At 38.2% G+C, this 21,803-nt stretch overlaps 1 protein-coding gene across 1 annotated transcript in view; it reads right to left on the reverse strand.

The window, feature by feature from the left end:
- Positions 1–7,350: 7,350 nt before the first annotated feature.
- The window catches only part of SHCBP1 (SHC binding and spindle associated 1), a 38,924-nt gene continuing 24,471 nt past the window's right edge, over positions 7,351–21,803 (reverse strand). Inside the window, exons 11-13 of the mRNA XM_019456054.2 lie at positions 10,931–11,017; positions 10,410–10,551; positions 7,351–8,562 (exon numbers count right to left, since the gene is read on the reverse strand). Of these exons, the coding sequence (XP_019311599.2) occupies positions 8,237–8,562; positions 10,410–10,551; positions 10,931–11,017 (555 nt within the window). The 3' untranslated portion in view covers positions 7,351–8,236. The remainder of the gene's footprint in view (positions 8,563–10,409; positions 10,552–10,930; positions 11,018–21,803) is intronic.

A 21,803-nucleotide genomic window follows, 5' to 3' on the forward strand; every position in this document is an offset into this window, starting at 1 on the left:
TAGTGAAGCTTGAATAACATGTATCAGATTTACCCTCCTGCCTTAACTGGGCAAAATAAATGAAACAATGGTTTTCTAGACATCAGACAACAGTCAAATCAGGACTGTGATACTTGAGAATGAAAACAAAAAAGGGGAGCTCTATAATTATATCAGCTTTCTGCCTAGAGGCAGTTTTCAGGCCTCAGTACATGGAGGAGAAACAGACCCCAGGTGATTCAGGAAGGTAAAGAAACAGAAATCAAAGTTAGGAGACTAAGCAACCAGAATTTTCCAAGGCAGAATACCAGAAGAAGGAGAGGCACAGAGAGCTCCAGAAACCTGCAGTGGATCCCCTTGAATATTGGTTGAGTACCAACCTGTGTATGTGTGAGAACTACCCAAGGCTGGGGAAAAGCTGCCAGAAAAGAATAAGAGAAAAAAAATTAACTCTTAGCAGCTAGAATGAAAAGATCTCATAATACACGGGGCACCAGATAGAATTCTAAAAATGGGGAGAAGTGGGGATAATTTAGCTCTAGAATGAAAGTTGCTCTTGTCCTGCCCAAAGCTTAAAAGCAAACACTGAAAGAATCCAACTGATTCCAAATAACTGTATTCCAGAAAAACATCCAACACTACTTAAAGGAACAAAACAAATTACTGCAATAACATAAAATTCATAATGTCTAGCATCTAATCAGAAATAATGAGACAGAGAAGAAGCTGGAAACTATGATCCATAACCAAGAGAGAAACCAATCAATAGAAACAGAGATTATAGCAGGATTCATGCACAGAATCATGACACCAAGACTTTTTAATTTCTAGGAAGCAACTTTATTCGTGCTGGCACTGCTCAGTTGGGTTCGTACGCAAAGAACTGAGCACTGAATGTCCCATGGCATAGATTTTTACACATTTTCTATTTCTTTGTCTCCCACGTATGGTAACACACACAAACATGTACTCTGATTAAGTAGTTTCAGTTTACAAGGTCATGAAGGATGTTGTCACGAAGGTGCATAGCCAGGTTCCCTTGAAGTTTTCTCTCCGTTTTTTTTTTTTTCTCTCCTTAGGCAAGGGACCTTACCACAAGATGATAAAGCTAATAAATAAGGATCCTAAAATAGCTATTATAAATATGCTCTACATATTCAAGAAAGTAGAATATGATCATGATGAAAAGAGAAAGAAAAGATATTAAAAAGAGTCCTCCCAAAACACCCTCTTGGGATAAAAAATATAATATCTGAAATGAAAATTCACTGGATGGGATGAATAGCAGTTAAAACAGTGTAGAAGAAAAGATAAGTAAACTTAAAGACACAGCAATAAAAATTATCCAAAATGAAACACATTATTTTACCCATTGGACAAAACAAAACAGAGTAGCATGCATGTGTTAAGAGTCAAGAAAAGAACTGAGACAAAATAATATCTGGAAAAAAAATTCTCACACAATGAAGAAGTACAATGAACTCCATGCAGAATAAACATAAAGAAGTCCACACAAAATACAGGATAATGAATTGCTGACAACCAATGATAAAAACTTTAAAACAGCCAGGAGAAAAAGACACATAACAGCAGTCTACTTGTCAGAAACTATGTAAGCCAACTGACAGTGGAACAACATCCTTAGATACTGAAATAAACTGTCAGTTTAGAATTCTCTAAGCAGCAAAACTCATCTTTCAAAATTGAAGACAAAATAACGGGATTTTCAGACAAGTGCTAGAAGAATTCCGTCAGCAGATCTGTACAAAAAGAAATGATAAGGGAAGTTATTCAAGTACAATATGACACCAAATAGAATTTTGGATCAACACAAAATAATGAAAAACACTAGAAATGGTATATATGTTAATAAATGTAAGACATATTTTAAAAATCTTGTTGAATAATAGTTTAAGGCAAAAATAACAGCAAAATATTGAGGGGCTTATAACACACATATGAGTACAATATTTGATAGCAATAGCACAAAGGATAGAAGGGGGAAATTGACCTTACATATAAGGTGATAAAATATTATTTGAAGGTAGTACATGTATATTGTAAACAAACTCAAGCAAACTCAAGCCACAGGCCAAATCCAGCCTGCTACCTATTTTTGTACAGTTCAGAATGAAGAATGGTTTTTACAGTACCATTACAGTACCATTTCACAGAGTGGAGAGTGGAAAGGAGATATAAGACCATATATGTCAGGGCTCCTCAGTGGCTCAATCGGTTAAGCATCAGACTCTTGGTTTCGGCTCAGGTCATGATCTCCCAGTTTGTGGGTTCAAGCCCCACATTGGGCTCCATGCTGACAGCACAGAGCCTGCTTGGAATTCTCTCTCTCCCTCTCTCTCTGCCCCTCTCCTACTCACTGTCTCTCTCTCAAAATAAATAAATAAACTTAAAAAAAAAAAAAAGACCATATATGTCATACAAAGCCTAAAGTATTCACTATCTGATTCTTTAGAGAATAAGTTGCTAATAAGCCTGGTCCTTAAGTAGGATTTCTCAACCTTGGTACATTTGACATTTTAGGCCAAAATGTCATTCCATGATGTGAGGATAGTCTTGTGCATTATGAGATATTTGGTAGCATCCCTGGCTTCTACCTAACAAATGCTATTAGCACCCCACTCCCAGCTGTGAAAACCAAAAATGTCCCTGGACTCTGGCAAATGTCCTTTTGGCAAACTTGCTTGTGGTTGATAACTATTGCCCTAGAGCACAACTTAAAAAAAAAAAAAAAAAAAAATCATAGCTAATAAGCCAATAGTAAGGGTAGAATGGATCCATTAAAAAACTCTTTTTTAAACCCTTAATCCAAAAGAAGGCAACAAAAACAAAGATTGGTCAGATAAGACATAAAAAACACAAACCATGAAAGAAAATATTAATAAACTGACGTCATCAAAATTTAAATTTCTGCTACTCAAATTATACTCTTAAGAAAATGGAAACTCAAGCCACAGATAGAAAGAAAATATTTGCAAAATGTAATATTTGATAAAAACTTGTATCCAGAATAAAAAACAAACAAAACTTACAACTCAATAATACAAACAACCTGATTGGGGACAGCAGGGGGAGATGGGGGAGAATAGGCAAAAGATTTCAATACACACTTCACTGAAGATAAAGAAATGGCACATATGCACATTAAAAAGATGCTAAACATCATTAATCATAAGGGAAATGCAAACTGAAAGCACAATGAGCTATCACAGCATACCCATTAGAAAACTTAAAATTTAAAGGATATATCAAATATCAAGTATTGGGCAAGGATGTAAAGCAACTAGAACTCTCATATACTGATGGTAGGGAAGCAAAATGGGATAGCCACTTCGGAAAACAATTTGGGATTTTCCAACAAAGTAATATGTGCACTAGCAATCCCACTCATAGGTATTTGTCCCCACAAAAATGAAAACATATGTTCAAAGACTTTTACCCAAATAGTCTTAGCAACTTTATCCATAATAACCAAACACTGCAAACAACACATGTGGCCCATCAACTGGTGAATGAATAGACAATACTCAATATCCACACAATGGAAAACTACTCAACAATAAAAAGAAACAAACTACTGACACATGAAACAATGCAGATGTATTATAAGCACATTATGCTAAACTGAAGAAGATGAGCACAAAAGATTACCTACTGAGTCATTCTTTTTATATGTAACTTTAGAAAAGGCAAAACTATAGTGACAGAAAGCAGACAGATAATCTCCAGTGTCCAAGGGTTGGGGGAGAGGATTGACTGCAAAGGAAAATGAGGGGAATTTTAGAGATGATAGAAACATTCAATACTGTGATTGTGGTGGTGGTTATACAACTAAGGACATTTGTCAAGACCCAGAGAATTGTATACCTAAAACTGATAATGTTTCATATCAAAAAAGCTGATAAAAGCTGATTTAAAAAAAAAAAAGTTCAATACCCAAGAAGGTTTTGAAAAATAAGAACAGAGTGGTAGTGAGACTACATTTTCCCTAAGTCATCTCACTAGGAAAACACCTTGATATATGGAGGGTAGTGTCAGAGAAAAGAGTTTTTCCAGTCACATTTGATTGAGTGCTAGTGATTTGGATCCTGGTAACAGAATATACATTTAGCTGGAGATTATTAGCCAGTAGTATTTAAGCAGAGTGTCAGAAGTAGACAAACAGGGGAACTTGGTATGCTTCCAAGTAAGTGGGAAAAGAATGAACCATTCAGTAGATGGTATAGATAGAACTCACTAACCATTTAGAGAAAAAGAGTTCAATGTCATACCACACACAAAACCAAATGGATTAGAAATATAAATTTAAACAAGATGAATTAACAAGATTAATTAAACAAGGTTATAAAACTACTAAAATACAAAATATTTTTTTTTAATCTGGTAAGATCTATGTAAACAGGACACAAGACCCAGAAGAGCAGATCTGACTGCAATTAAAACTTAAAAATTCAGTAAAACAAAATACCATAAATAAAGCTCAGATGGCTCAAGAGATTTATATATATATATACTTATATATAACCATAAGTATGCTTATATGTAATATGTATACTATATATATGTATGTGTGTATATACATATACTTGCAATATAAAGGATTAAAACATACAGTATCTGGGGCACCTGGGGGGCTCAGTTGGTTAAGCATCTGCCTTCGGCTCAGGTCATGATCTCACAGTTCGTGAGTTAGAGCCCCGCATTGGGCTGTGTGCTGAGAGCTTGGAGCCTGAAGCCTGCTTCAGATTCTGTGTCTCTCTCCCTCTCTGCTCCTTCCTTCCTTCCTCCCTCCCTCCCTCCCTCCCTCCCTCCCTCCCTCTCTCTCTCTCTAAAATAAATAAATACTAAAAAAAAAATGCAGTATCTAAAACTCCTATTAATCAATAACAAAGTCAAACCACCCAACAGAACAATAGGCAAAGGATATGAACAGGCAATTTTCAGAAAAATAGATACATGAAAACATAGTTAATGATAAAATGTCAAACCAATAATAGTAATCAAATAAACACAAGTCCAAATATTTTTTTCACTCATGAATAAGCATTTTTTTTAACTGACAATATTTGCTATTATCAGAATATGGCAAAGTGTCACTCCCATACACTGTGGGCAGGAGTATAAACCAGTGCTCAATTTCTTGGAGAAGTCTGGCAATAGCGATCAAAATTTAAATCTATAACCTTCAACTGGAAGTCTTCTTTATCCAATAACTTAACCACAGAAAATCTTAGAGAAGTCCCAAGTGTTACACTGAGCATTCTTTTATGTGTGTCTATTTGTAATAATGAAAAACTGAAAGCCTGACTCCCCATCAATACAGGGAAATAGGTTAAGTTATACCTCATCCATCTCTAGCCAGACATCTATGTTTTTGCCTAAAAAGCAGTCATTTCATCTGCTTCTAGTAACAGAACCCCTTTTCCTCTAGAAACTTCTCTTTCACCACCTGGAGAATGAGTTGATCACAAAGCTCCATCCCTCTTCATTAGGGTAGAAATGTGACTCAGTGAGAATAGAAGACACCATTTATAGTGACTGGTCAAAGGACAAGCAAATGCTGGCAGAACCAACCAGATGCTAAAAAGTCTCTCTGCCTTCTGGGACCATAAAAACTGGGGATACTGAAGGCCATCTTTGCCACCACATGGAAAAAGCCAACCTGAAGATGAAGCCAAGACCAGAAAAGGCAAAATTAAAAGGATAGAACAACCCAACTATGCCCCAAATCAGCTCTCGTTTTCAGACCTCCTGGCTCCAGGACCCAACCCTCTAAGCCTGTCTGAATTAGGTTTTTAATCACTTTAAATGAAAGAATTCTGACAATGGAGTATAACACAATCAATAAAAAGACTAAGATAGATCTGCATATACAGACATAGATTTCTATAATATGTTAAGAGAAAACAGCAAAAGTAATTTTCAGAACATTATATACTAGGTCTTTTGTATTGTTTTCAAAGGATATATACTTTTAACAGTGAGAACTGGGAAAAGAGAGTGTTCTCTTTAACACATATAAGACTGTAGAAATTTTGTACATATCATTTTTTTTAACGTTTATTTATTTTTGAGACAGAGAGAGACAGAGCATGAACAGGGGAGGGGTAGAGAGAGAGGGAGACACAGAATCTGAGAGCTGTCAGCACAGAGTCCGATGCGGGGCTCGAACTCACGGACCATGAGATCATGACCTGAGCCGAAGTCGGATGCTTAACCGACCGAGCCACCCAGGCGCCCCTGTACATATGATTTTTTAAATCACAGAATAAAATGTTATAAAATTAAATGCTATATATAAATTTACATCAAGGTCGAATCATCAATTTCCATAGAAGTCTATGGAATTTTTTGCCTAGAAAGTAATAGAACTAAAAAACAGCAAATTGAATTACAAAGCAACGTAAGTGGGATTACTCCTTAGGTGCTCATCAAAGTTTTATAGGTAAGTCTCTTCAACCTCCCTCTGAAGAGCTAAATCTGGAAAGTGGGTATTTCTTCAACCTCCTACAACCAGAAGTTGCAGAAGTTCTAAAAAAGTGGGGTAGACACACTTGAGAACAAATTACCTATGGCTGAATAAATGAAAATACATTCATGTATATATTTGTGGCATAATTACAGAATAAGAAACCAAAGGAGATACTTCTAGGGAATCTCCAAGAAAATACTCAAATCAAGATACAGAACTTTGCTACCTGCCATGAATTCAAGGTTACACTAAGAGTAGACCAAAAAGGACATATAATTCATTCAACACTGAAGATAGTCCCTTTTCCATGTCAGTGTTTTCACCTCAAATGTTAAATCCACATCCTTCCAGAGCTCGCTCTCTTGACTCCCTGTACTAAGTCATCTAAGGTGTTCAACTCTTCACGACTGAGGCAAAATGTGGTCTACATAACTTAAATAAGAATGCATTAGGCCTACTCACTAATAACTTATCATGTGAATTAAAATGAATGTAAGTTTAGATTTAAACTGAGATAGAAATGAAATCTAAAAACCATCATGCTATAAAAAGGAACGAAGAAGGTATTAACTTTACTTACCCTGCTACTTGTCATTCTCTTGGCACTCTACCAAGTTACAAGAGAATATATGAAATCTAAACTCCAAGATAAAGAAATTTTATTGGAAAACCAATTTGATTTTTTTAAACATTGAATAAATGGTTTTTAAATCAGTATTTGGGTCAAGTTTATGCAGAATTAATTAGCATTACCACTGCAATAGGATTTAAAATGAGGAAAAGAAAAATGCCTTTCAATGGTCATTCCATTGTGTGCATTCCAAAAGGACCACAGATGCTACACAGCACTATGGCCCATAATGCATCTGGAAAAACAGAACAAGATTCAACTTATTATTTCATAATTTTAATTTTAATCAGTAAGCATATTAATGTCACATATACTTTTTAAAAATATAAATATCTTTAAAAGCTGTGTCTTACAATATGATATTCAAGAACACAGAGCTGATACAGGTTGTAAAAGAAACCACTATGTGTAAGATATTTGAAATCTGATCAGAATACTGTTATGGTCAAAGAAAAACACCTTCTTTTTAATCATTCATATTCAGCAACAGTGAAAATGTTCTACATACGCATTGGCTCTGAATAACACATCTCATATCTGTTTCAAACCTGCCATGCTATCTATTACTGTTTTGATGATTACATTGTTCAACACAAAAATGCATCCCACTCAAATTCTCAATAGTAAGTCTGATTATGCAGATAACTTCCTAATAATAAAAACTTATTTTAAGACAAGTATTATGCAAATATATCATGGAATTCAGACTTGCTGTAATTGGGAGAAAAATACAAGTGTAAAGAACACTGCACATTTGACATTTGATACCTACTGCATTTCTGTGCACTCATCTTGCATTCCCTTTCTTCTTTGAAGTGCTAGGTTAAAAGTGTATTTACACTAGAAAGTTACTGATAGGCTTAATAATATGAGAGAACTATGTGTTTGAGAAAGCAAGACTTTCTGGATAAGAAATCTTCAAATATTTTCTATTTTATGTTTTTATGACCTTCCTTATAAAAGGGAATGTTTCATGTGCAACACCTGCAGATAGAAATAGATGTACATTTCACTCAAACCCAATCAAATATATCAAATATAAAATACAGACATGAAGCAAACTATGATAGCAGCAGTGATTCTCAGGGCAGCATGTGCAAAATCCAATATTTTGCTATCTATTTATATCACGGTGGTCAGAAAAGAAATGTGCCAAAACTCCCTTTCCCATTCCACTTGAAATGGTTCCCCACAATTGAAACAAACATCTCCTGTGACATTAAGTTGTCATCAGCTTGCGTGATCCCCAGTTCACTCAACCTTTTCTTCTTCATCTGACCCTTCTGTGTGGAGGCAGCAACTAGTTCATTTACAATTTCATAGTTGCCTTCCACTTGCTCAGAAAGACTAGATCTTGCATAAAGCTCCATTTTGCCAGTTGTACATTGAATCAGCTCTTCTAGATCCACCCTTTCCGCTGTGTCTGCCTCCTCACTTGTCGGAATTTTAAGTGCTCTATTTTCTGAAGAAACAAACAAATTATAACAAATACAGTAAAATGTAAAAATAATGCAACAAAAAATATATATCTTTCTATATTCTAAAAAAAAATTGTTTTAATGTTTACTTATTATTGAGAGAGAGAGAGAGAGAGACAGAGAGAGAGACAGAGAGAGAGACAGAGCATGAGCAGGGAAGGGGCAGAGAGAGGAGACGCAGGATCCAAAGCAGACTCCCGGCTCCGAGCTGTCAGCACAGAGCCTGACGCAGGACTCGAACTCACAAACCACGAGATCATGACCTGAGCCGAAGTCGGATGCTTAACCGACTGAGCCACCCAGGTGCCCCTATATTTCTATATTCTAATTAAAGCTTTTAAGTTTTTACTGCCAAGGATTCATGCTGTCATCTGACTGGATTCCATGAACCCTTTGCCATAAGTATTTCAATAAGCAGTTGTCTTAGTCTTTGTACCAAGACTTTCTGACCCTCATACAGGATTACCAATTTTGAATTATTTTCTATTTTTATCCTAGAATCTCATTCACTCAACGGACCCTTTCTGGATATTGACTACCTACTATAAGCACAGTGTTAGGAGATAGACACAAAGATTAGTAAGAGTGCCACTATTCCCAAAGGAACACTCCTTCTAGCAGCTAATGCCAGCATTAGAAGTGAGTGCTTACTGAGAGGCAGAATTCTAGATGGCCCCTATGATGCCCACCCCCCTGGTGTTACTTTCGGGATTGTTAAGTGGCAAAAGGATTTTGCACATGTAATTAAGGTTACTAATCAGCTGACTCTAAGGAAATAATTCAGGTGTCCCTAATCTAATCACTTGGACCTTTTAAAAGTTGGGGTTTTGTTCTGGCTAGATGAAGAAGAGGAAAGTATGAAGAAATTCAAAACATGAGAGATTTGAAGCATGAACAAAATTTGCCTTAAGGAAGTTTCTCTTGAGGACAGTTGCTGAGATAGAGGAGGTTATGGGGGCAAGGACTGGACAGTGGCCTCTAGAAGCTGAAGCAATCCTCAGGCAATTGCAAAAAAAAAAAAAAAAAAAAAAATGGAGACCTCAGTCCTACAACCTAAAGGAAATGGATTTTGCCAACAATATGAATGAGCTCAGAAGCAGATTTCCCCCTCAGAGCTCTCAGATCAAAGCCCACTCCCCTTAACTTCACCCTTCTGAGACCCTAAGCACATAATGCAGCCAAGCCCACCTGGACTTCTGACCTACATAACTGTGAGAAGAAAAAGAACTCACAGATAACTAGACTGTATCCTGATGGATGACGAGGACTACTTTCCTCATCCATGCCAATGCATAATCCCTAAGATTTCACAGTAATCTGGGTCATGGCTTAAAAGTCACAAATTTCCTACTGAGCTCAGTTTTCCTGCCAAGAAAGATAGTTAACAGGGAGGCATTTACTTCTGCCAATAAAAAATAGAGACAAACTCCACAGTCCCCTCCAGTAAATGCAGCCTTCAATCTGGCACATGCATTTCTCTGCCTCCATCCTTAACAAATGTCAGCAGGAGCTACCATTTCTATCATATGCTCAGCTTTATTCTATAAATGCACAGAAAGCCAAGCATGATAAGAAGAGAACTGCAGGACCACAGAAACCACACACCAGGGTTTTGAATGAATAGGTGAACTAGTTGACCTTGAAAGTTTCTTTCACCCTGAGAGTCTACAATGTTACAGCCTTCCCAAGTTTCTCTATCTCAGAGTCCAAGCATATGCCAGTTATCTTTGTTAAGGAGAGGAAGACTCAGATCCTTAATAAGAGCTTTATGCTGAAATAAAGTAAACTAGGATCACATTTTTATTTTTAAAAATCACTAAATAAAACATACCTTCAGTTTCATCTTGGACATTTTCTTGCAGGTCAGAGAAGATTGTAGGTTTCACCAAGACAACACCATAACCTTCATTATTATGTATGACATTATTCACCATGGATATTTTGGGAATGTCATAATGCTCATCTAAGAAGTCCTGTGACATTGAAAACAAATGTTTTAAGGAACTGTCACATTCAACACTGCCTGCTTTAAAAATCTTCTCACTGTTTTCAGGCTATTCTAAAAATAAAGTAGAAAGCTATGCTTATTAATATGTTGTAGCACAGTCTGAGCTCTGAATGACACAGCATTCCTCTGTCATTTCTGCAGATCTATAGATAGCAAAGTATTCTCACAAAAGACCCTCAGTCACCAACTACCGATATCAAGATGATTATTAAGATGTATGTACTGTTTGTGCTTTTCAAAACCAAACAATAGAACTCAACTTGGGAATTTAACAAAACACAATTATTTCTTAGATGAAACCATTCTAACCTTTGGAAAGAGGGTGTTTTAGCAGGTACACTCACCTTAATGAGTATCCCTTCCTTGCAGTGATGGATCCCATTGTCACTCAAGGTGCACTTACTCCCGGGATATATTTCTATACCAGCACCCTACAAGTTACATTTCAAGGTATCACAATCAGTATTTTAAGGCAGGACTACAAGAGAAGATTTATTACAATCATTTCTTAAACCTTAACACAGTGTAAATATAAAGTGTTTTACAGAAAGTTTTATTAGATATTTCTAATCAACATTTCTATTTGCTCCATTTCCAGCAAGTTGTCTATCATTTATCACTTTCAAAAACCACATGCAGAGACACACACAAAACACTGGCTAAGATGATCAACACTTGATTATTGTTCCACTCCCTTTCATTCTGGATAAGTCAGTTTTCTGATTCTGCCAAATAAAAAAAAACCAAAATATTTAACAATTTTGCATTTATTCAAAATGATCATCCTGAGATACTAAATTAGTTGGAGAATCGTATTTGAGTCTAGTAAAATATTGCAATTTAAGTATAGAAAGAAGACCTGATATTTTTTTTTTTTTTTTTTTTTTTTATTTTTGGGACAGAGAGAGAGACAGAGCATGAACGGGGGAGGGGCAGAGAGAGAGGGAGACACAGAATCGGAAACAGGCTCCAGGCTCCGAGCCATCAGCCCAGAGCCTGACGTGGGGCTCGAACTCACGGACCGCGAGATCGTGACCTGGCTGAAGTCGGACGCTTAACCGACTGCGCCACCCAGGCGCCCCAAGAAGACCTGATATTTTTAAAAACACACTAGTTTTAAAACATCCCAACATAACCTAAAAATCACTTCTATGAGCTAAACAATTAATAGCCTCCACTACTACACACATGTTAAAATTAGCAACCAATTCAAGTGACTCAATAAAACAAAGTAACCAGAAAGATCCATGCATGGCACAATTCTTTCACAGTGTCCCTTGAGACCACATGGTACCAATTAAGTAACAGTAACAGGAATAATTTACTTCCTAAAACTATACTAAGCACTTTGGGAAGTAAAAATAATTTACTCAAACCTCTATAGTTATTTAAGAAATCACTTTGGGAATAATTTAATATACAATATCATACATGAAGAAGAGCTGCTATTAACCATTTATAAGACACCTACCACATATATGTTGAGTTTTTTTCTAAGAGTAGTAGTGAACCATGAGAAAATATTTATTATTAATTGCCCTTTTGGGGATACAAGAACACATATGGCTAGATAGCTAATCTAACTCTCTACTAGGTAAAAAAAAAAAATCTTCCAATTGGGCTTTCTTCCCCAGACATGAAGCTGAAGAATCTGGCAATCCATAAACACAAGACACAGACCAGTAAAGCCTTCCAAAAAGCCTGAACTCTCTAGCCAAAGGACCAGGCAGTTTAGAAAGACAGAAGACTTTCAGATAATTATAGCTCTATGCCAGTCAAACGCCACAGACAAAAATAGTGGCCCATCCCCATGTTGGCAAATGCTAAGAGGAGAGAACAGACTTTCACCTTCTCGAGGCTGTAACCAGGCACCCCAACTCTCCCAATGGGGTGGTGTCAGAGAAAGCCAAGCAGGAAGCCAGGATTTGCATCCCCACCAGCCAATAACAAGGCCCTAGCAGCATCACTGGAGACTACACACTCCCACCCAACAGTCACAAGATGCCACTCCCTCTCACCACTAGAGCAGTATCAGAGCAGGCCTGGTAGAAAGTCTGGACTTTCACCATTGCTCAGTGGTAACAAGGCCACTGTCATGGGCCACAGTGTCAGTGGGCACCATGCTGGAAACCAGAATTTCCATCCCCTCCCAGCAGTAACAAAGAGCTATCCCACTGAAACAGGTATCAGTGGAGGCTAAAATAGGGAACCTGGGCTTCTACCTCCTTCCACCAGCAGTACCCTTCATCCCATCCCCTCCTGTAAGGGTGTCACTTAAACTAAAACAGAAGATCCAGACTCTCATAATGTAGTACAAAATGTCCAGGTTTTGATGGAAAATCACCTGTCATACCAAGAACCAGGAAGATGTCAAACTGAATAAGATGGTCAATAGATGCCAAAACCAAGATGTCAGAGATGTTAGAATTAGCTGACAATGATTTTAAAGCATCCACGATAAATAGGCTTTAAGAAGCAATTATGAACATACTTAAATGAAAAATTAAAGGCGCACATAGAAAGTCTCAGTGAAAAAAACAGAAGATATGAAAGACCAAATGGAAATTTCAGAACTCAAAAATAACTGAAATAAAAAGCTCTGTGGATGGACTCAACAGCAAAAAGGAAAACAAGGAGGAAAGAATCAGTGAACTAGTAAGATAGAACAGTAGAAATTACCCAACCTAAACAACACAGAGAAAATTCACTGAAAAAGAAAAGTGAACAGAGCCTCAGGGACCAATAGGACTATAACAAACTACCAATATCAAGAATGAAATGAGATACCAGCACTGACCCTGCAGACATCAAAAGGTTAAAGACTAAGGGAATACCACAAATAACTATACCTGTAAATTTGACAACTTAGCAGAAGAAATGGTCACCTGCCCCCCCAGGCTGGTGTGAGGCCTAACGGGCTAGGTGGGAGGTGGTACATATAACACCTGGAGCTCCAGGAGTCACTGATGCCACTGCCACCAAACAGGAAAGCCCTTCACCACTGACCTGGCACCCATCCACAGGAGCTCTGTAACCTATCAGCATATCTGTTAACTCACTCAGTATGAAATAAGTCATTTGAACAGCCCTATAACTGTTAAGGAAATTGAATTCATAATTTTAAAATTTCCAAAAAAGAAATCCCCAGGCCCAGACGGTTTCACTGGAAAAATCTACCAAACATTTAAAGAATTAATACAAATTAGTGAAGGGAATGCTTCCAAATTCATTTTATGACGCTAATATTATCCTGATAACAAAACTTGACAAAGATGGTGCAAATAAAGAAAACTTCAGACCAATATCTCTCATGAATACAGATGTAAAAATTCCTCACAAAACATTGGCAAATATATTACAGCAATATATTAAAAAATATACACTATGACTAAATTGTGTTATTCCAGGGGTGCAAAACTGGTTCAAAATTTGAAAATCAATTAATGTAACCCACCATTTTGTTTCTTCCAAAAAAGAAAAATCATGTAATCATATGAAATGATGAAGGAAAAACATCTAACAAACATCAACACACAGTGATTACAAAAATTATCACAAAACAGAAATAGAGAACTTACTCAACTTGATAAAGATTATCTACAAAAAGCCTATAATTAACCTTATAGTTAATGGTATAATACTGAATACATTCTCCCTGATATCAAGAAGAACAAGTAAGGATGGCCACCCTCACCACTCTTATTCAGCATAGTGCTGGAAGTTCTAGTCAGTGCCATAAAGCAAAAAAAAAAAAAAAAAAAGGAAACAAAACCATACAGATCAGAAGGGAAGAAATAAAACTGTCCCTATTTGCAAATGATATGTAGAAAATCCCAAGAAATCTACAAAAACATTCCTAGAACTAATAAGAAAAGTCAGCAAGGGGGGGGGTTCCGGAAGATGGCGGCGTAGGAGGACGCGGGGCTCACAGGGCGTCCTGCCGATCACTTAGATTCCACCTACACCTGCCTAAAGAACCCAGAAAACTGCCAGAGGATTAGCAGAAGGGAGTCTCCGGAGTCAAGCGCAGACTAGAGGCCCACGGAAGAGGGTAGGAAGGGCGGCGAGGCGGTGCGCGCTCCACGGACTGGCGGGAGGGAGCCGGGGCGGAGGGGCGGCTCGCCGGCCAAGCAGAGCCCCCGAGTCTGGCTGGCAAAAGCGGAGGGGCCGGACAGACTGTGTTCCGACAGCAAGCGCGACTTAGCGTCTGGGAGGTCATAAGTTAACAGCTCTGCTCAGAAAGCGGGAAGGCTGGAGGACAAAGGGAGGGAGAGCTGCTGAGCCCCCGGACGGCAGAGCTCAGCTTGGGGGGGAACAAAGGCGCCAGCGCCATCTCCCCCGCCCATCCCCCAGCCAAAATCCCAAAGGGAACCAGTTCCTGCCAGGGAACTTGCTCGCTCCGCGCAAACACCCAACTCTGTGCTTCTGCGGAGCCAAACCTCCGGCAGCGGATCTGACTCCCTCCCGCTGCCACAGGGCTCCTCCTGAAGTGGATCACCTAAGGAGAAGCGAGCTAAGCCTGCCCCTCCAGCCCCCGTGCACCTTGCCTACCCACCCCAGCTAATACGCCAGATCCCCAGCAACACAAGCCTGGCAGTGTGCAAGTAGCCCAGACGGGACACGCCACCCCACAGTGAATCCCGCCCCTAGGAGAGGGGAAGAGAAGGCACACACCAGTCTGACTGTGGCCCCAGCAGTGGGCTGGGGGCAGACATCGGGTCGGACTGCGGCCCCGCCCACTAACTCCAGTTATACACCACAGCACAGGGGAAGTGCACTGCAGGTCCTCACCACGCCAGGGACTCTCCAAAATGACCAAACGGAAGAATTCCCCTCAGAAGAATCTCCAGGAAATAACAACAGCTAATGAACTGATCAAAAAGGATTTAAATAATATAACGGACAGTGAATTTAGAATAATAGTCATAAAATTAATCGCTGGGCTTGAAAACAGTATACAGGACAGCAGAGAATCTCTTGCCACAAAGATCGAGGGACTAAGGAACAGTCACGAGGAGTTGAAAAACGCTTTAAACGAATTGCAAAACAAAATGGAATCCACGATGGCTCGGCTTGAAGAGGCAGAGGAGAGAATAGGTGAACTAGAAGATAAAGTTATGGAGAAAGAGGAAGCTGAAAGAAAGAGAGATAAAAAAATCCAGGAGTATGAGGGGAAAATTAGAGAACTAAGTGATACACTAAAAAAAAATAATATACGCATAATTGGTATCCCAGAGGAGGAAGAGAGAGGGAAGGGTGCTGAAGGGGTACTTGAACAAATTATAGCTGAGAACTTCCCTGAACTGGGGAAGGAAAAAGGCATTGAAATCCAAGAGGCACAGAGAACTCCCTTCAGACGTAACTTGAATCGATCTTCTGCACGACATATCATAGTGAAACTGGCAAAATACAAGGATAAAGAGAAAATTCTGAAAGCAGCAAGGGATAAACGTGCCCTCACATATAAAGGGAGACCTATAAGACTCGTGACTGATCTCTCCTTTGAAACTTGGCAGGCCAGAAAGGCTTGGCACGATATCTACAGTGTGCTAAACAGAAAAAATATGCAGCCGAGAATCCTTTATCCAGCAAGTCTGTCATTTAGAATAGAAGGAGAGATAAAGGTCTTCCCAAACAAACAAAAACTGAAGGAATTTGTCACCACGAAACCAGCCCTACAAGAGATCCTAAGGGGGATCCTGTGAGACAAAGTACCAGAGACATCACTACAAGCATAAAACATACAGACATCACAATGACTCTAAACCCATATCTTTCTATAATAACACTGAATGTAAATGGATTAAATGCGCCAACCAAAAGACATAGGGTATCAGAATGGATAAAAAAACAAGACCCATCTATTTGCTGTCTACAAGAGACTCATTTTAGATCTGAGGACACCTTTAGATTGAGAGTGAGGGGATGGAGAACTATTTATCATGCTCCTGGAAGCCAAAAGAAAGCTGGAGTAGCCATACTTATATCAGACAAACTAGACTTTAAATTAAAGGCTGTAACAAGAGATGAAGAAGGGCATTATATAATAATCACAGGGTCTATCCACCAGGAAGAGCTAACTATTATAAATGTCTATGCGCCAAATACCCGAGCCCCCAGATATATAAAACAATTACTCATAAACATAAGCAACCTTATTGATAAGAATGTGGTCATTGCAGGGGACTTTAACACCCCACTTACAGAAATGGATAGATCATCTAGACACACAGTCAATAAAGAAACAAGGGCCCTGAATGATACATTGGATCAGATGGACTTGACAGATATATTTAGAACTCTGCATCCCAAAGCAACAGAATATACTTTCTTCTCGAGTGCACATGGAACATTCTCCAAGATAGATCATATACTGGGTCACAAAACAGCCCTTCATAAGTTTACAAGAATTGAAATTATACCATGCATACTTTCAGACCACAATGCTATGAAGCTTGAAATCAACCACAGGAAAAAGTCTGGAAAACCTCCAAAAGCATGGAGGTTAAAGAACACCCTACTAACGAATGAGTGGGTCAACCAGGCAATTAGAGAAGAAATTAAAACATATATGGAAACAAACGAAAATGAAAATACAACAATCCAAACGCTTTGGGATGCAGCGAAGGCAGTCGTGAGAGGAAAATACATTGCAATCCAGGCCTATCTCAAGAAACAAGAAAAATCCCAAATACAAAATCTAACAGCACACCTAAAGGAAATAGAAGCAGAACAGCAAAGGCAGCCTAAACCCAGCAGAAGAAGAGCAATCATAAAGATCAGAGCAGAAATAAACAATATAGAATCTAAAAAAACTGTAGAGCAGATCAACGAAACCAAGAGTTGGTTTTTTGAAAAAATAAACAAAATTGACAAACCTCTAGCCAGGCTTCTCAAAAAGAAAAGGGAGATGACCCAAATAGATAAAATCATCAATGAAAATGGAATTATTACAACCAATCCCTCAGAGATACAAACAATTATCAGGGAATACTATGAAAAATTATATGCCAGCAAATTGGACAACCTGGAAGAAATGGACAAATTTCTAAACACCCACACTCTTCCAAAACTCAATCAGGAGGAAATAGAAAGCTTGAACAGACCCATAACCAGCGAAGAAATTGAATCGGTTATCAAAAATCTCCCAACAAATAAGAGTCCAGGACCAGATGGCTTCCCAGGGGAGTTCTACCAGACATTTAAAGCAGAGATAATACCTATCCTTCTCAAGCTATTCCAAGAAATAGAAAGGGAAGGAAAACTTCCAGACTCATTCTATGAAGCCAGTATTACTTTGATTCCTAAACCAGACAGAGACCCAGTAAAAAAAGAGAACTACAGGCCAATATCCCTGATGAATATGGATGCAAAAATTCTCAATGAGATACTAGCAAATCGAATTCAACAGCATATAAAAAGAATTATTCACCATGATCAAGTGGGATTCATTCCTGGGATGCAGGGCTGGTTCAACATTCGCAAATCGATCAACGTGATACATCACATTAACAAAAAAAAAGAGAAGAACCATATGATCCTGTCAATCGATGCAGAAAAGGCCTTTGACAAAATCCAGCACCCTTTCTTAATAAAAACCCTTGAGAAAGTCGGGATAGAAGGAACATACTTAAAGATCATAAAGGCCATTTATGAAAAGCCCACAGCTAACATCATCCTCAACGGGGAAAAACTGAGAGCTTTTTCCCTGAGATCAGGAACACGACAGGGATGCCCACTGTCACCGCTGCTGTTTAATATAGTGCTGGAAGTTCTAGCATCAGCAATCAGACAACAAAAGGAAATCAAAGGCATCCAAATTGGCAAAGATGAAGTCAAGCTTTCGCTTTTTGCAGATGACATGATATTATACATGGAAAATCCGATAGACTCCACCAAAAGTCTGCTAGAACTGATACATGAATTCAGCAAAGTTGCAGGATACAAAATCAATGTGCAGAAATCAGTTGCATTCTTATACACTAACAATGAAGCAACAGAAAGACAAATGAAGAAACTGATCCCATTCACAATTGCACCAAGAAGCATAAAATACCTAGGAATAAATCTAACCAAAGATGTAAAAGATCTGTATGCTGAAAACTATAGAAAGCTTATGCAGGTAATTGAAGAAGATATAAAGAAATGGAAAGACATTCCCTGCTCATGGATTGGAAGAATAAATATTGTCAAAATGTCAATACTACCCAAAGCTATCTACACATTCAATGCAATCCCAATCAAAATTGCACCAGCATTCTTCTCGAAACTAGAACAAGCAATCCTAAAATTCATATGGAACCACAAAAGGCCCCGAATAGCCAAAGTAATTTTGAAGAAGAAGACCAAAGCAGGAGGCATCACAATCCCAGACTTTAGCCTCTACTACAAAGCTGTCATCATCAAGACAGCATGGTATTGGCATAAAAACAGACACATAGACCAATGGAATAGAAGAGAAACCCCAGAACTAGACCCACAAACGTATGGCCAACTCATCTTTGACAAAGCAGGAAAGAACATCCAATGGAAAAAAGACAGTCTCTTTAACAAATGGTGCTGGGAGAACTGGACAGCAACATGCAGAAGGTTGAAACTAGACCACTTTCTCACACCATTCACAAAAATAAACTCAAAATGGATAAAGGACCTGAATGTGAGACAGGAAACCATCAAAACCTTAGAGGAGAAAGCAGGAAAAGACCTCTCTGACCTCAGCCGTAGCAATCTCTTACTCGGCACATCCCCAAAGGCAAGGGAATTAAAAGCAAAAGTGAATTACTGGGACCTTATGAAGATAAAAAGCTTCTGCACAGCAAAGGAAACAACCAACAAAACTAAAAGGCAACCAACGGAATGGGAAAAGATATTTGCAAATGACACATCGGACAAAGGGCTAGTATCCAAAATCTATAAAGAGCTCATCAAACTCCACACCCGAAAAACAAATAACCCAGTGAAGAAATGGGCAGAAAACATGAATAGACACTTCTCTAAAGAAGACATCCGGATGGCCAACAGGCACATGAAAAGATGTTCAACGTCGCTCCTTATCAGGGAAATACAAATCAAAACCACACTCAGATACCACCTCACGCCAGTCAGAGTGGCCAAAATGAACAAATCAGGAGACTATAGATGCTGGAGAGGATGTGGAGAAACAGGAACCCTCTTGCACTGTTGGTGGGAATGCAAATTGGTGCAGCCGCTCTGGAAAGCAGTGTGGAGGTTCCTCAGAAAATTAAAAATAGACCTACCCTATGACCCAGCAATAGCACTGCTAGGAATTTATCCAAGGGATACAGGAGTACTGATGCATAGGGGCACCTGTACCCCAATGTTTATAGTGGCACTCTCAACAATAGCCAAATTATGGAAAGAGCCTAAATGTCCATCAACTGATGAATGGATAAAGAAATTGTGGTTTATATACACAATGGAATACTACGTGGCAATGAGAAAAAATGAAATATGGCCTTTTGTAGCAACATGGATGGAACTGGAGAGTGTCATGCTAAGTGAAATAAGCCATACAGAGAAAGACAGATACCATATGGTTTCACTCTTATGTGGATCCTGAGAAACATAACAGAAACCCATGGGGGAGGGGAAGGAAAAAAAAAAAAAAAAAGAGGTTAGAGTGGGAGAGAGCCAAAGCATTAGAGACTGTTAAAAACTGAGAACAAACTGAGGGTTGATGGGGGGTGGGAGGGAGGGCAGGGTGGGTGATGGGTATTGAGGAGGGCACCTTTTGGGATGAGCACTGGGTGTTGTATGGAAACCAATTTGACAGTAAATTTCATATATTAAAAAAAAAAAAAAAAAAAAAGTCAGCAAGGTCACAGGATATGTGACAAACAATAGTCAATTGTATACTAGCAATGAACACATGGACATTGAAATTAAAAATATGAGATGACTTATAATCACCTAAAAATGAAATATTTACATACAAATCTAAGAAAACACATACAAGACTTGTATTCTAAAAATTATGGAATGCTGATGAAAGAAATCAAAGATGAAAATAAATGGGAGAGACAGAGTGTTCACAAGATTGGAAGACTCAACATAAAAAAGATGTCCATCCTTCCTAAATTGATATACAGTTTTATTAGAATTCCTATCAAAATCTCACCAAGATTTTTTGTAGACAGAGACCATATTTTTCTAAAACTTATATTGACAGGCAAAGGAACCAGAATAGTTGAAACCATTTTGGAAAAGACAAAGTGGGAGGAATCACTGTATCAGATTTCAAGACTCAACATACAGTAGCAGATATTGGTGGAGGGACAGGTACACAGATCAGTGGAATGGAATGGAGAACCTAGAAATGGACCTACACAAATTTTCCAGATGATTTTTGACAAAGGTAGAAAACCAATTTATCAAAGGAAGAACCGCCTTTTCAAGAAATGGTGTGGTTACAACTGGACATCTATGGGCAAAAAAATAAATTAACCTTAATGTAAAACTCATATTTACACCAAAATTTACTCAAAAAATGGATCATGACCTTAAATGTAAAATGTAAACTATGAAATTTTTAGGAAAAAAAATAGAAGAAAATCTTTCATATCTAAGGCTGGGCAAAGAGTTCTTACACTTAACACCAAAATCACTACCCCATAAAAGGGAAATCAGTAAATTGGACTTCACTGACACTTAAAGCTTTTCTTTGTAGAAGCCCAAGTGAAGAAAATGAAAAGACAAGCTACAGTTTAGCATACAAATCTGCAAACCAAATACCCACCAGAGGACTAGTATCTAGAATATAAAAAGAACTCTCCAAAATCTACAGTAAAAAAGAAAAAATAATCCGATTAGAAAATGGGCAGAAGTCATGAACAGACATTTCACTGAAGAGAAGGATGGCACGTAAGAATATGAAAAAATGTTCAATATCATTAACCACTAGGTAAATGAAAAGTAAAACCACATACCTATCAGAATGGCTAAAATTTTAAAAACCAAATGCTGGTAAGGATATGGAGAAACTATACCACTCAAACACTGCTGATGGGAATGTAAAATGGTGTAACTACTCTGGAAAACAGTTTGGCCGTGTCTTTAAAAAAAAAAAGTAAACATGTAGCTACCATGTGCACTCCTGGGCATTTACGCCAGAGAAATGAAAAGTGCTCACACAGTAACCTGTACACAAATGTTTGCAGCAGCTTTATTTACAATAGCCAAAACCTGGAAAAAAAAACA

This window comes from Panthera pardus, unplaced genomic scaffold (assembly GCF_024362965.1).
Source record: "Panthera pardus isolate Hobbes unplaced genomic scaffold, ASM2436296v1 HiC_scaffold_18, whole genome shotgun sequence".
NCBI classification, from domain to species: Eukaryota; Metazoa; Chordata; class Mammalia; order Carnivora; family Felidae; genus Panthera; species Panthera pardus.